At 34.5% G+C, this 15,337-nt stretch overlaps 1 protein-coding gene across 1 annotated transcript; it reads right to left on the bottom strand.

The window, feature by feature from the left end:
* Positions 1 to 627: 627 nt before the first annotated feature.
* LOC138314217 (probable hydrolase PNKD) lies at positions 628 to 10,773 on the bottom strand. Its single transcript, XM_069254438.1, has 9 exons — positions 10,588 to 10,773; positions 8,649 to 8,770; positions 7,246 to 7,358; positions 6,575 to 6,633; positions 4,731 to 4,823; positions 4,119 to 4,369; positions 3,237 to 3,304; positions 2,980 to 3,027; positions 628 to 2,368 (listed from the first exon to the last, which is right to left on the bottom strand). The coding sequence occupies exons 1-9, from the start codon at positions 10,620 to 10,622 to the stop codon at positions 2,186 to 2,188; spliced, it is 972 nt and encodes a 323-aa protein (XP_069110539.1). The 5' UTR covers positions 10,623 to 10,773; the 3' UTR covers positions 628 to 2,185.
* Positions 10,774 to 15,337: the final 4,564 nt, after the last annotated feature.

A 15,337-nucleotide genomic window follows, 5' to 3' on the forward strand; every position in this document is an offset into this window, starting at 1 on the left:
TGGTCAAGGTCATTCATTTGAACAAACTTGGTAGCCCTTCATCCCAGCATGCTAAAGGCACAATATCAATACCTTTTTAGAAAAAGTCGTTTGAATGAAAAGTTTACGCACGGCGGACGGCGCACGACGACTGACGGTGCATGATGACAATAGGTCATCCTGACCCTTCGGGTCAGATGACCTAAAAAGAATACACGGTCGTTGTTTTAAATGTAAACAGTATATTTGCATTGGGTGAGAATGAAAGTGGCTCGTCGTTTTCGTTTTTGTTTAGAGACACTGACCATGTATAAGACGATTTTTATTTGAAAATTCATTGACATTTTCACATAATTATTAGTGATATTTCAATGCTGCCAAAAAAACTGCATGGTCAAAAAGCTATTTTCATACATAAGCCTAGTCGATTTCTACAACTTATATGTATATTTCATTTCCACAATTTTTGCATGGACATTAAGTCGGTACATAGGTGTTTAGCATGCTGGTAAGTCAAAGACCCAATATAGACTAATATATAGAGAAAGTCTCTTTAGATTATTCTATATTGGGTCTTTGACTTACCAGCGTGCTAAATACCTATGATCGGTATATAACAAATGCTGTTGTCATACAGAAAGATATAACAAGAACATTTTTCACGTCAAAAAACTTTATTTTCTATTCTTGTTTTATAATTAGATTAATTTTATAGTCACACATCACAACATAATCAATGAACATTTGTCATTTTCAGTGATCCTAGAAACACAGTACATATATAAGTACATATATAAAAAGTCCTTTGAATTCATAAAAATCAAAAAACTTGTCCTGCATGGTTTCCAAAGAATAATATCATGATAGTTTTATCATATCATCAGCATGTTGTTACCTTTGTATTCAGTGATAGACTCAAAAAGTACATTGTATGTATCTTGGACAGGGAGAGCAAGCACATGAAGCAGCAGATAAAATTGCATTGGTCTGTGATTTATTCTCTAGGTACTCTGGCCTTCCCTCACCTTCTAAACCTGCCACATCTTAAATGACTCTGAATGTTCATGTAATGTAATAAAACACAGAAAAACAAACGTATTTTGTTCAAGCAGAGACTTTGAAAGTTCTCTGCTTCGTGGCAAAGTCAAACAAGTGAATTCAGTAAAAGTTGACTAACATGGAGATAACACTTACCATTGGTCATTGGGGCAAACAAACCATTCAACATGTAGAAATTAGAATAAAAAAATAAATGTTCTCACTTTCGTAATGTATTTTTACATAATATCAAAATATCACAATATGGGATATAAACAATATTATATCTAATTTAAACAGACCACTTGAAAAAATTAAAATAATGCCTTACAAATAGTCTACACAAATAGCACAGGTACAATTGTATAACATGTGTGATTTACAATTTATATAAATTATGATTAATATTCAATCATGCATAAATATTTGGTATAGATATGAATATTCCCTCCAATTTGTATGTAAACTTGGTATGAACACATGAATATATTCAATGCTTACAAACCTTAACAGTTCTAAAGTATGTCAGGTATTTGTCCTGTGATGTACAGTGAACCCTTGATAATCCAAACATATCCTAAGTGAGTTTTCCAGGATATCTGATTCCAATTCCCTTGTAAATTATCAGAATCAATCCCCGATATTTATCAGATTATTAGTTTCTGGACTATCTGTATATAAAAGTGTATTTCTACTGGTGTATAGGTCGCACTCACAATTTTCAGGGATAAAGTGTCGACTCCGGCAAATACAGTACTAGAATATATATACATGTATGAACACTGCATTGCGGTACATGTATATATGTAGTGTAACAAATTATCTTACATAGTTTACCATTACATGTGTATTATGTTATCAAACATTACCAGAAATAACATTGTAAGGTCATCACAGTGTTGTTGTCATGTCATAATAATATTGCAAAGATTTTATAAAAATGATGAAAAAATCAAGTATAAATCTCGACTCTTTGTATGCTACATATTGCAAATCTAATGACTTCAACACAGATTTTCCGTGGAAAATATCTTAAGTAGATTGGGGTCATGCTTACCGTACATGTACAGTCAGTTGAAGAGACAAGAAAATCTCAGTAAAATCTTTTATCCATGGCAAAATAAATGGTCACTTAATGCCAATAAGTATAAAATATACACTTAGGAATTCATAAGTTATACTTAAAAGCATCTTTCTGTCTGCGGACTTCCGCTAGAGCCTGGGCCCTAACACTGTCTGTCGGGGGTTGGAAGGCTCCATTCCAGGTGATACCAAGAGAAGTTAGAACAGATTCCATATTAGTTCTCAGAAAAGGGTTGTATTTCTTCTCCTCTTCAATGGTGGAAGGGCACTAAAATAAACAAAAGTAAAAAAACATTTAATTATGGCCACTAAAATCAAAATTGGAAACCATTTTAGAACAGCACGATCAAAAATGTAAAATAGACATCAGTTCAGACCCTCAAAGTGAAGACATTTTCTAGCATTAGTCCTTCTAGGAAAGTACCCATTAGTTCTAATGCAATTAAAAAGTGTTTGAGCTTGAGCAATTCAGCAAACATATATATGGAATCAATATTTTACAGTTTTTCTTATATTTAAAATAATAATTTAATGCCTCACTCACTATTACATTTTTCAAGTATGCTATTATGATTTATCTTCTTTAATCAGACTGGCTTTGGTTTTAAGATTCAGTTGAACATCCTGTTAACAGCCAGGGTCATTTCAGGATGCGCCAGGTTTGTTGGTGGAGGAAAAACAGATAACCTTGGGGAAAAGTAGCAGCCAGTACCTGGCATCTGCCCAACAACCAAGAGATGGAAGGCTGGTAATAATATGTTGGGACATCTTAACTACTCAGCCAGTTGGATTTGATTCTACATATTTATGTACACATGTTACAAAATCATCACTGCATGGCCCTAAATATTTTGTCTTTTTATTTTAAGTAGAACTTACCGTTGTCAGTCGTTTTTCTCTTTGTTGTTTAATCCAATCAAACTTGTCCTACAAGACATAAGCAAAACACCAAATCCTCATAGACATTTAATACAACATGTGTTCAAAGATAACAGTATTCTAACAATTTACTTGCTCTTCACACATTCAACACTGGCCTGTATATTTGGTTATGCAGTTGATTACACCAACAAAAAGATGTGAATTCATCACATGAGCAGATACTTTAACTGATTACCTTGGTATATATTACTTACCTGAGCAGCAGTGTTACTAGGCTCTAGATGACAGGCAAATTCTATATTATCATTTGCATATTCATGTCCTACAAGAAATAAAATCCAATACTAATTACTGTGAAATACCTCACTGCGGTCAATTAAAAGGAAAGTGAATGCCAGGAATCTGTATACAGATTCAAAATTACACGGCATACTAGATTCCAATTTTAAAAAGAAAGATACTATAGGCTTATGATTTAAACTGCAGCTGCTTAGAATGAATAACAATTAACTTAAGAAAGAGATTTCTAGTTTATCTATTTAAAGATGCTCCATCGCTGACAATAGGTATTGTTTCACTATCGAAACCAGGAGCAGACGATTAAGTATTTTTCTTGAGTTACAAAAGTTAATTACTTTACACCATTACCAGCATTTAAAAGTTTGAGCTTCTAATTTTACTTCAAGTTGAAAACATAAAAAAGATTTAATTGCATCCAGAAAAAAAATCTGTGGCACTATATCCTTTATGGAATGAAGTGCTGATTGCGCATGCATGAAAGGCAAAATAAATGATCTTATATTATTTTTTTGTGTTAAGTAGACATATATATACAAGATTCAACACCAATTATTGTTCTAATGATGAATGCCATTTATTCTTTGTTGGCGGTGGAGCATCTTTAAGCTACTGTATTCAACCAACTCCTGTCCCTATAAATGCCCCTCCCTCGCACTTACATGTATCTTGAATTAAATGAAAACTGAAATTTTGTGAAAATATTAGCTCAAATTTGGTCCTGTTAATCGCCTTTCATTTTTTTCATATTTTAAGTGACCTAGGCGGTTATTGAGTCAAATATGGTACTTTCATTTATTTCACTTCTAAAGTTTACTAAAGCAAACCTATATCTATACCTGGCCAAACAAGTGTCTCTCCACTAAGCTGGCAGATGTTGTCCAGAGAGCTAAGCATAGTGGAAGGTGGTCCCTCAAACATACGTCCACAACCTCCGAGGAAAAGATGATCTCCTGAGAAAACAGAGTCTGGAGCTCCAAACGGCCTGCCGTCAAGTACATACACAACATGGCCGACCGTATGTCCAGGGGTGAAGTGAACGGAAAATGTCAATTTACCAAACTCAAGGTTGTGGCCATGGTCAACTGTGCTGGAAAGACATGCAACATTTTATTACTTGAAATCAGAAACTTTTTATATTTGAAGCGTTTTTGATTTATGCTCTATCATAGATACAGTGTCAAATATATGAGAAAATTTGTTATATGAAGTTTTGGTAAAACTTTTACTTTGCTAAAAATAAACAAAATAGATATTTTTTCAAACATCTGGTAAATTGATCTGTTTTAGCTGGAATTTATAATTTCATCCTTAAGTTTCTTCATGTTTTTCGCATCTATTAAGAAATGTCTTTCTGTTCTTTGTCTAAGATTTCATAAACCCAAAAGATGTTGAGAAGAATACATATTTTGATTTAGTAAATGTTTGATAACAATACAATATTTACTTACTTAGTGACATCTGGTACATTGTCATGTTTTCCACCAAAGATCTTTATCCCAGAAAAAGCTCTTTTAAAATCTGCATTTCCTCCCGCATGGTCCCTATACATCATTAGAAACAAATCTATTAGTAATATTAGGGCGTAGATCTTCGTGCCTTTTGGGCACGAAATTGCGAAGCACTTCTAAGGTAACAGATACCCCGGTACACGAAAATATAAGAAAAACACAATCTTCAAAATTCAATCCTACACACTGACAGCTTCAGTTTGCGGCCGCCATTTTTTCATACATAGGGAGGTTGTGCCTTGCTCCAGTACTGCTCTCCCCAGTAAATATATATTTAACTAATGCAAATGCATAACAGGAATAATTAAACTTTTTTTTTTATTTAAAAAAAAATAATAATAACACTTTGAAAATTAAAGCTATAGAATGCAGTCAAAATATCCACCAAGGCGAAAGCACAAGGAATCAAGAAGTCACATAACATCAACATTGAACAAATGGTGCGAAATCACAGGATTTGCATAAGCGGCACTCTGGGCCTTGAATGGACACAGCGAAATCCGAATCTTTGAGTTCATTTCTTTGAGTTTATGCTAGACAATTATTATATCATATAGTTCTATAGTTTAAAGTGCCTCCTTTTATTTCTAAATTATGTCTTCTACATGAAATAGAAAATAAAATAAACAAGTAGAGCTTCGCTCTTCCTATGCCTTGCATGATTCATATTAAAACATCAGGCTGCGCACTTTAAGGCCTTGCCTTCAGTAGTATTATATATGTATAAGTATTTTGTTGTAGTAACTGGTTTTTATTTAATACTGCTCTTCCTTTGTGGATGCCTTAAAAATATAGATGTACTTTCTTCCCGCATGGTCCCCATACATCATTAGAAACAAATTTGTTGGTATGATTGTGAGGCATAATATATATGTATAAGTATTTTGTCGTATAAACTTATTTTTTTATCTTATACTGCTCTCCCTTTGCGGATGCCTTTATATATATATATATACCAAATGGTATATCCGATGAATAGCATGTTAAAGATGCTCTACCGCCGACAGAGCATAAATGATATTCATCATTTGAACAATAATTAGTTTTTAATCATGTATATATATATGCCTTATTAACACAAAAACTAATATAAAATAATTCATTTCGCCTTTGGTGCATGCGCAATCATTACTTCATTCCATATAGGATATAGTGCAACAGAATTTTTTCGGGATGCAATTAATTATTTTTCATATTTTCAACTAGAAGTAAAATTAGAAGCTCAAACTTTTCAATGGTGGTAATGGTGTAAAATAAGTAACTTTTGTAACTGAAGAAAAATACTAAATCATCTGCTCCTGCTTTTGATAGTGAAAAAATACTATTTGTCAGCGATGGAGCATCTTTGAACAAAAAATTTGTTCACTTAAATTTATTTGCTTATAAAATGTAATATGTAGCATTCAAATTTTAGTACCAGCAGCTTTGTTTTGATAAACAACACTGCATACAAACAACAAACCAATTTTCTTTGATTTGATTATGACACATTTGAACTCATCCAATACCGTGGTTTCGAGATTCTAAAACAATGTGGGTTAAGTACAATATACCATCGATAAGTTCCACCTTCCACTGATTATGAAGTCATGAAACTCGCATCAAATGATGACGTCATAATAACTGGATTGGGATCTCGAAATCTTATATGTCGTATTCTATATGACTGGAAGAACTAGACTGGGGACCTCTCATACCCAAACAGAGATGTGTACAATAGGCATGTAAAATGTAAAAAGTTTTATTATTAAATATATTATCAGGTTCAAGAGGGGACAACTCACCAGTGTTTGTGAGTAACAAGTACAGCTGCAGGATTAATGTTTTGTTCTCGTAAGTAATTCTGGAAACAAAATAGTCAAAAATGACAGTCAACTTGAAATGTACATGTATCATGAGATAATCATGCTCATTAGCTATTTGAAGCCATTGAAAGATATGGGCATAGGCTAGGTGAACCCAGCTGTAACCCGAAATGAAATTTAAAATAATTTGAAAGCCTTTAACGAAAACATGCTACAGCATCAATACCAGCCCTCTTTACCTGATGGTTGATTTAATAATCAAGCAAATGTAATGACTTGGCTTCAGTTAGTATTTTTATCTAAAACAGGTTTTTGTCTGTAATGCATACTGGTCAATGGTTTAAATAAATTGAGGCAGAATGGCAAATGAATGTCCGAATGAAAACCACTTACTTTTATGCATTTTTATTTCACCAAACCATACCATGACATAACTTTCAGCTAGACGAAGGTGGTAAATTATCACATATACTAGTACCTAGATCACAGATGAAAATGGAAAATCTTAAAAAAGCTGAAATTTACTTTTTTCGTGAAAACTACATGGAATTATATGTACCAGATGGCTATTTTCTGAAATTCAAAAAGGCTGAAATTAGTCAATCGGCTGAAGATTTCCATCCCTGCTAGATGTAGTACCATACACTTACTATAACCGGTTCTGCATCACCTGGGTCGACCACGATGGAGGTGCCAGTCTTACCACATGTCACAATATAAGCATAATTGTCCAGCAAGATAGGGATTGGAGTAATCGTCAGGTCTAAAAATACACACAAAAAATCTTTCATCACAGACGTAACAGGAAAGAAGACAATCTATAGTAGCTAGACCTAGGTTCAAACCCCTGAAATTTCATAATGGACTGGTCTATTCACTGATTTAGAAGAGCCTAAATTTATCTTCAGGGGTAAATGAGTTCATAAGATCATGTTCTTAGTATCCCAAAGTGGCCAACTTCAATTATATAAATTGACCTGTGTATTATAAAGACTTCTTTTAAATTTTAATATAGAGACAATTTTCATCTGGTCCCCTTGATGGTCTTTATAGACAAGTTTCAGTTTATGTAGTAACAGCTTATTTACATGTACATCTGCAGGTCTATCAAATTATTAAAGGGACAATTCAGTCAAGAGAACATTAAAATTTGTACATATATCGGAAAAAACACAGTTCTAATGGAAATTAGATCAGTCGGTTTTACTGTGATATGCCAGAAAAGCCCATTGTGGTGAAATGTGTGTGAAATGTTCTAACTCACTTGCTTCCGCCATTACACATTCTGGTCGAACATCTTGTATGTGGAACCCTGTCCCTTGCTCGTAGAGTAATGCTACTTTTGTCTAGAACTGCTCAAATTGCTCTTAAGGCAGTGTGTTTACCTTATTAGGTGAATTGTCTTGCCTAAAAAATCCTTTTATCACCTCAACAGTGGTTATGTAGTTCATTTGTTTACCGTGCGTGACTTTGGCTCAGGTACGGGTACAGCGTCCATATTGTACCTGCTTAATCGTATTGATCAACAATTTGTAATTACAATAGTATCAATTAAAATACTAAATAACAACATGGAATTGGTCAATATTTTATGTTGTATGTTTCATAAGAAATATAGAACAATACATTTATGCCGTATTTTGCTTCTTGATTATGTAACAGAATTAGCCTGAGTGAATTGTCCCTTTAAAATAAGAACACAATGTATGAAGAGGTAGAATAAATATGTAACACAAGATGTCTGCTTTTATTCTGATCTACGAGAGTTCCTTCAGTTGATTCACACTCCATCACTAACAGATTGAATAAAGGGAAGGAACTCTGGTATATTAGAATGTACTGACAGATCGAAAGTGTAAATGAAGGGAAGGAACTCTGATACATTTCAATGATCATCTTACATGAACAATCACATAATTGTGTACCAATATATGCACAGGAATATAGCATTTATAAGAATAATTTACTCATTCATCCCTGAAATTTCATAATGGACTGGTCTTATCTTTGATTTATTCAGGGATAATTGAACTGTTACTATTTATGTACCCACCATTGTATGACTTTGGCTGTATTACACTGTGTGTCTGGCCGTCTGGATATTTGGCCCTTGCCTTAGCTATGTCTCGTCTATGGTAAAACTTGCCAACACTTGTTCTTGAGTACAAGAAATACCTACAATATAGATACAAAACATGTATAGGCTATTATTGCAACTACTTGTAAATTTATATGCATTTGATAAGTGCAAAATTTAAAAAAAAAGAAAAAAAAAAAAAAAAAATTTTAAGTCATATATTGTTCTACGATTTTCCGTTATTGTTAAGCAATTTTCATGCTTGGATTTTTGCATAAATTCTATCAAATTGTATTTGGTTATTAAAAACATCTGACTGAGGCCTTTAAGGCCTTACCTTATGTACCAGGTAATATAATGTTTATTATTACATAATTTGTTTACACCAATCTATATATGAAGAAATATAATATTTTCAACTATTACACCGACCGTTCAATAAAACCTTGTTATATTGCACGGTTCGAAGTTATATTGCACGCTTCCATGGAAACGTTATATTGCACGGTTCGAGATGTTATATTGCACGGCTTTAGGAACACCTCGCTGTTGTTGTCTAGTTTTGTAGAAAACTTCCGAGGAATTACGAGTAACAGTGTGTTGCGTTATTATGACGTCACAAAGGTTCACGCTCAATTTCGCGCTGGATTTATAGATCTCGAATCAAGCACGTCATGTAGACGTTTACAGTACCGAGTAAAGGACGGACACGATGAATGTATTAGATCAAAAGGCTGCAAGCAGGTATAATAATGTGAAAACAGACAATAAGACATCCAAACCGGAGTTACAACGTGACGCACGTGCGTGGGCTATTCGTCAATCTTCAATAGGATATTAAGGTTTTTTTCCGTACGGTACGATATTGATGATTTTGTTAAGTGATTGTCGTATTCGTTTTATAAAAAAAATATTCAACTGAAAAATTGGTGATTATGTAATAAAACAAATATTCCATGGTTACTGTGCTCTAGTTCATAATATTTACCCCTCGGTGATGGTAATCAACAAATGTTATATTGCACTCGGCCTTTGGCCTCGTGCAATATAACATTTGTTGATTACCATCACCTCGGGTTAAATATTATGAACTAGAGCACAGTAACCCATGAAATATTTGTATAATACATTGTATTATGTATATCATTTATGAATAAGAAGAGGCCAAAGTGCCTTAACAGTCATGCGACTAATTTGTAGTTGAATAGGATAAAAATTAGATATGGTGGCATGGTTGCCATCTTGGATTTTGTATTGACTCTAAAAATAGTAACACTTTGTCAAGCCCTTGTCAGGATAATTTCAAGTAAGTTTTAGCTAAATTGCACGGGTAGAACTGGAGAACTGGAGAAGAAGTTCAAAATGTGATAAGTTTACACACGGTGCACAGCTGACAGCGCATGATCTTAGGTATTATAAGCGACATTGACGGACGAATATAATACCTACTGTGTCTGCTCACAATAACTGACGAAACATGATGGCTCTCAGTCTAGCATCTTGACCTTCGAGTCAGATGACCTAAACATATATAGTAATATAACGTTGCCGGTTTTTAATATAAGTCAGTGTGTAAGATTTAATTATTATCTTTATTTGAAAGGCCTTTCTAAACAGGTTAGGCAAAATCTTGTATATACCGAATAGTCCTGCATTTGAGTAATCATTTAGTTACCCAAATTCAAGATTCTGTGAAATGAAAATGGTTTAAATCTTCTCTTTTTTTTATAAAAAAGGCATCATAATTTCCCTATTGTCATAAAAATTAATTTTGTTAAAAATGTTTTAAACAACTTAATGCGTTTTCATTTCACAGAATAGTGCATTTGAACAAGGGTAACTAAATGATTAGTCAAAATGCAGAACTAATCCCGAGTGTTCCGGCCAACCTGCTAAAATCTTGATTTTTTCTTACCCAATTCTGAAAAGACAGCCACCTTCCTTGGCCATGTCTGTGACTTAACAACACTTAAACAATCAATGTAAATGCATGTCGTTGGCTATTAAATATTTAACCACCGGATTTGTCACATAAACAATAAAAGATATTTGAGGAATATTCAGTTCAGCTGCTGTTTGTTGTTGTTGTTTGCACCGGAAGTATACGTGAGACACTAATACGGAAAAATAAGAAGTCGGAATAAGGAGAATAGTTCCGTATCGTGACAAAAGGGACTGTTTTCCTTACTCTTGTTTTATTTTTAATTTACATGATCTTATTTATGGATCAATCCTTTCAAACTGCAGGATATTTATAGGAAAGTGTGTATATTTTATTGTACGTGAATATTTACACATGATTTTGGACGTTTAATTATACTGTACCCCGAAAAATTCTTTGACACTACGTACAATTTGTACATGTACATGTATGAATGCCTTATATGGAATCACAGCGTTGGGAATTAGGAACCACTGATTGTGCATGCACCAAAAACAAAATACAAAATTCTATACAGATTGTATGTATTTTTGTGTTAATTGGACAAATGTATACACAATTATACATCAGTTATGCTCTGTCGGTGGCGGAGCATCTTAAAACACGTACTTGAAAAAAGCTACATGTATGCGCCATGGGAGAAAAGGTGTGAAATAATTGACCCACGAGTGGAAAAGAACAAGTATGCTGAGTTGGCGAACGAATGTGGAAGAAAAGACTGGCATGAAACTTCCCGGTAGAGGTAGGTTGTCGAGGATCCCCATGATCAGCCAGTCACGCTTGAGGATGATCGGGACCCACGCCATCAGGGGACAAACGAGGAAGACTGTCGTCAGAGAGTTGGGGAAGGGAACAGAGAAAGAGAATCCCGCTGGTTGTAGATACGCAGATCTAGAGCAGAATCGAGAATAGCTGGAAGCCAACTGTCCAGGAATAGGGACTGATCACCCCTACTGATCCATAATCCAGAAAGAGTTTCTACATAGAGTTTTGTACCCCTCGAAGATGGATGGACTTGTGTGACGACGACGACTTTTGCGCAGCAACACTCGTAGTTATAATAAACTTTATTTCTTTTACATCGATTACGAAACAAGTTCTACAACTTATGCAAATCACTCTCGATGGTCCAGATGTAAGCGCGCGATGGGTCTTAGTGTGGGAGGAAACTGGAGTGCCCGGAGAAAACCTACGTGATCGAGCAGGTGAACCTTTTCACGTCCGTGCCAGGGATCGAACCCCGGCCGGCTAGGTGAAAGGCGAGCGGCTTAACCACTACACCACCCGATCACCGATCACACCAATAGTTGTATTCAGCTATTATTCTGTTATGCTTTGTCTAATATAAAATATAAAATGATGTTAATTGGTTTTTTTTGGTTTTTTTCTTCTTCATATAGGGTACTAAAATATTGGAATAGTTTACCAAACAAAGTGGTGGAGGCGAAGTCACTGAAAAGTTTCAAAAGCAACCTAAATGAACACTGGAAAAACTTAACAATACAATTTGAATCAGACTGCTACTAGATATAGGTTATTATTGAGGAAATTTATGCAGGTTCCTATGAGGTAAATTCTTATTTACCAGCGGAAATATATTAGACTCTTTGAGATTTAGTGGGAACATCTTGCAGATCTCAAACTTATCTGCTATTATACAAGTTATACAAGTACAAACTTTGAATAGCGAAGAAGATTTAGTAAGGATATTTGCTAATCCTTCTACGAAGGAAATGATTCCATTATGATGAACTGTGCGCAAACCAAGTTACTCTAATCAGTTTAAAAAAATTAAGGACAGTCATATTAGCTAGCTTAATGCTATCGTAAAGACTGGAAAACCGTGCGAACAGTTGGATAATCATTTAATGGTTTAAGTTACTATAATATGCCCGTAAGCCCAAATAAAAAAGACAATTAATCACGCTTACCTCCCCTCCATAAAGGACAACCTATCCGCGACTGTGTTAACCTTTTATACCCATACATACAATCGATACTATATATAATGACCAAGATATACAGGGCGACCAATAGATTTAACTAATTTTAGGTAGAATAAACTCTTTGTTATCTATGATAGTAGATAAATCCCCATTGTTAGAAAATAATATATACTAAGTATGACACAATCATTAACATTGGCTTCCTTTAAATGATCATTGAACCACACATATCACACATATCATAGTCCCTGACGGATGTAAAACAATAAAGCGCGCCTTTTCTGAACATAAATTTGATTACTATAGTATAGTTCCGATATCCACAACGGTAAATCATACGCATTTAGCTAATCTAATACAATATGTTGTGTGGCCAAATACAAATTATCTCTGTAATTCACTAAAATCAAATTATCTGGTAGTATATGTCCTATAGAAATAACATATATAACAGTGAACTTATAGATAAATAAATAAATAAATAAATAAATAAATAAATAAATAAATAAATAAATATCAATACAAAATCTTTCTTCTGTCATTCAATAAACGTTTTGAGTTTCAGGTATTCACAATTTAAGATCTAATTGTTGAAACAATTTTTACACTTTTCTAAGTTGGTTTCTAGGCTAAGCTACTGTTGCTCTAGTGCGAAGAAGCCCGCAAATGGAGATGGTCTGAAGTTGGACGATACGGTTAGGAGTTCCAGCAATAGACAAGCATCTAACGAAATCAAAGATATAGAGCATACGACATTGAAAGCAAACATTGAAGATTCTACACCGCCAACGAATGGTAAGTTTTATCTATTAAAAGAGTGGCAGACGGATACGTATTTTTCTTAAGTAACAAAAGTTACTAATGCTAGGTTTACACTATGTTCCCGGCGACCACGGTAGCCCCGTTTGCCCGAAACGTGGTGCGCCGTGGAATTTTGGCTATTTTTGCAACTGTATTCAAGTTGAGCTAGGTCTTGTGAAGTTTTGCCACGGTCTTTTACGGTTTACGTGGTGGACCGTGGATATAGGGGAAAGTGCTGTTCCCGGAGGTTAAAGGAACACTACGGCTTTTACACGTTTTGATCGGACTCCAATACGTTTTTCACGGTCCGCCAAGGCTTACTAGGATGAAAGTCTGATGCCGGGCTTTTTGGAGCAACTGAAACAATATTTATTGCCGAAAATGTCATTTCAAACACGTTTTAATTACAAAATTTGTTAAAAACATATTTGGTATAAATATATAATTATTATAGCCAAGTGTTTCTACCCAAATATTTTTTCTCTACTCATTTAATCTTCCTTTTGCAATAATAGCTTTGGTGTAATTCGAGGGTTTGAATGTGTTTGATAATGACTATTCCTATTTATTAATACAAATAATTCAATGAAGTAGCAAATATGTAGCAGGCCAGGCAATGATACCCTTATCATATTTTGCTTGCAACGTAAGACCGTAATAAGACGTAACAAGCCGTATCACGTCGGACTTTCAACCGCAACAAGCCGTAAGATGCCTTGTCAGAACGCATCAAAACGGTTTTCATCCACCTTGGCTTGCCGTAAAAACCTTGACAAACCTGGACAAAACGGCACGAAACGTGCAGCCAATCTGCATCAACCGTGATCAAACGTGGAAAAAACGCAACAGAACGTCACAAAACTTGAAATCACCGTGAGATTCTGGGGAACGTGCTTGCTGCCCGTTCCACCACGGACCGTCTTGAAGTTCTGTTACGGCCTCGTACGCACTGTTACGTTTTGTTACGTCAATCCCGTTTTATTACGTCCTGTGGCGTTCACCATCTGTACCGTGACTGCCGTGGCAAATTTTTTGACAGTTTAAAAATCTGGCACGGCATCCACGGTAATCACGACCGCTCACGTTTGTCTATCACGTCCTTCTGCGTTATCTCACGTTGTCTCGGTCACCACGTTTTGTCCACGGTGGCCTGAAACGGGGCTGCCGTGGCCGCCGGGAACATAGTGTAAACCTAGCATTACTTTAAACGAATACCATCATTGAAAAGTTTTAGCTTCTTATTTTGTACATGTATCTAAAATAATTGATTGCATTCCGTAAAACTTCTATGACACTTTGTCATATATGAAATGTAATGTACTGACTGATGCAGAAAACAAAAGCAAAACGAATCATTTTATATGTAATTTTGTGCTAATTAGACATATTAACACGATTAAACATCAAGGCCCAGTTGTTCAAAGTCTGATTAGGCTAATCACAGTTTAACGATAATTTTCAAATCAAGACAAATTTATTTCTGGTAATAGAAATTTTACAAAATTTTATAAGATATTTAAGGGTTCTTTACTTACTTGCTTTATTTAATGAAGAAATGATTACAACTTTTGCAGTTAATGAGAAATCAAAATTTCACTAATCATGTGATTAAGCTGATCATGCTTTGAACAACCGGGCCAAGTTGTTGTCCAAACGATAAATATTGTTTATTGTTTGTCGGCGTTGGAGCATCTTAAAGCATTCGATTTACTTTCTTTGTCGCCAAAAGTGTGAACAACATTGGGATGGATTACTCTGAAGAACGAAGAGTGCAATCACATGAACGAAGAGTGCAATCACATGCCTGTGACATTTTCTGTTCCTCAAAGTCAATTTGCTATAGAATATACAAAAACGAATGTAATTTGAAAAATATTTTGATATATTAAATGAAAATGAAAGAATTTTAATGTGTAAATTTAGAACAAGTAATCATAAATTCATTGTGGAGTCTGGTAGATGGATTAATATGAATG

This window comes from Argopecten irradians, chromosome 2, assembly GCF_041381155.1.
Source record: "Argopecten irradians isolate NY chromosome 2, Ai_NY, whole genome shotgun sequence".
In the NCBI taxonomy this organism is placed as follows: domain Eukaryota; kingdom Metazoa; phylum Mollusca; class Bivalvia; order Pectinida; family Pectinidae; genus Argopecten; species Argopecten irradians.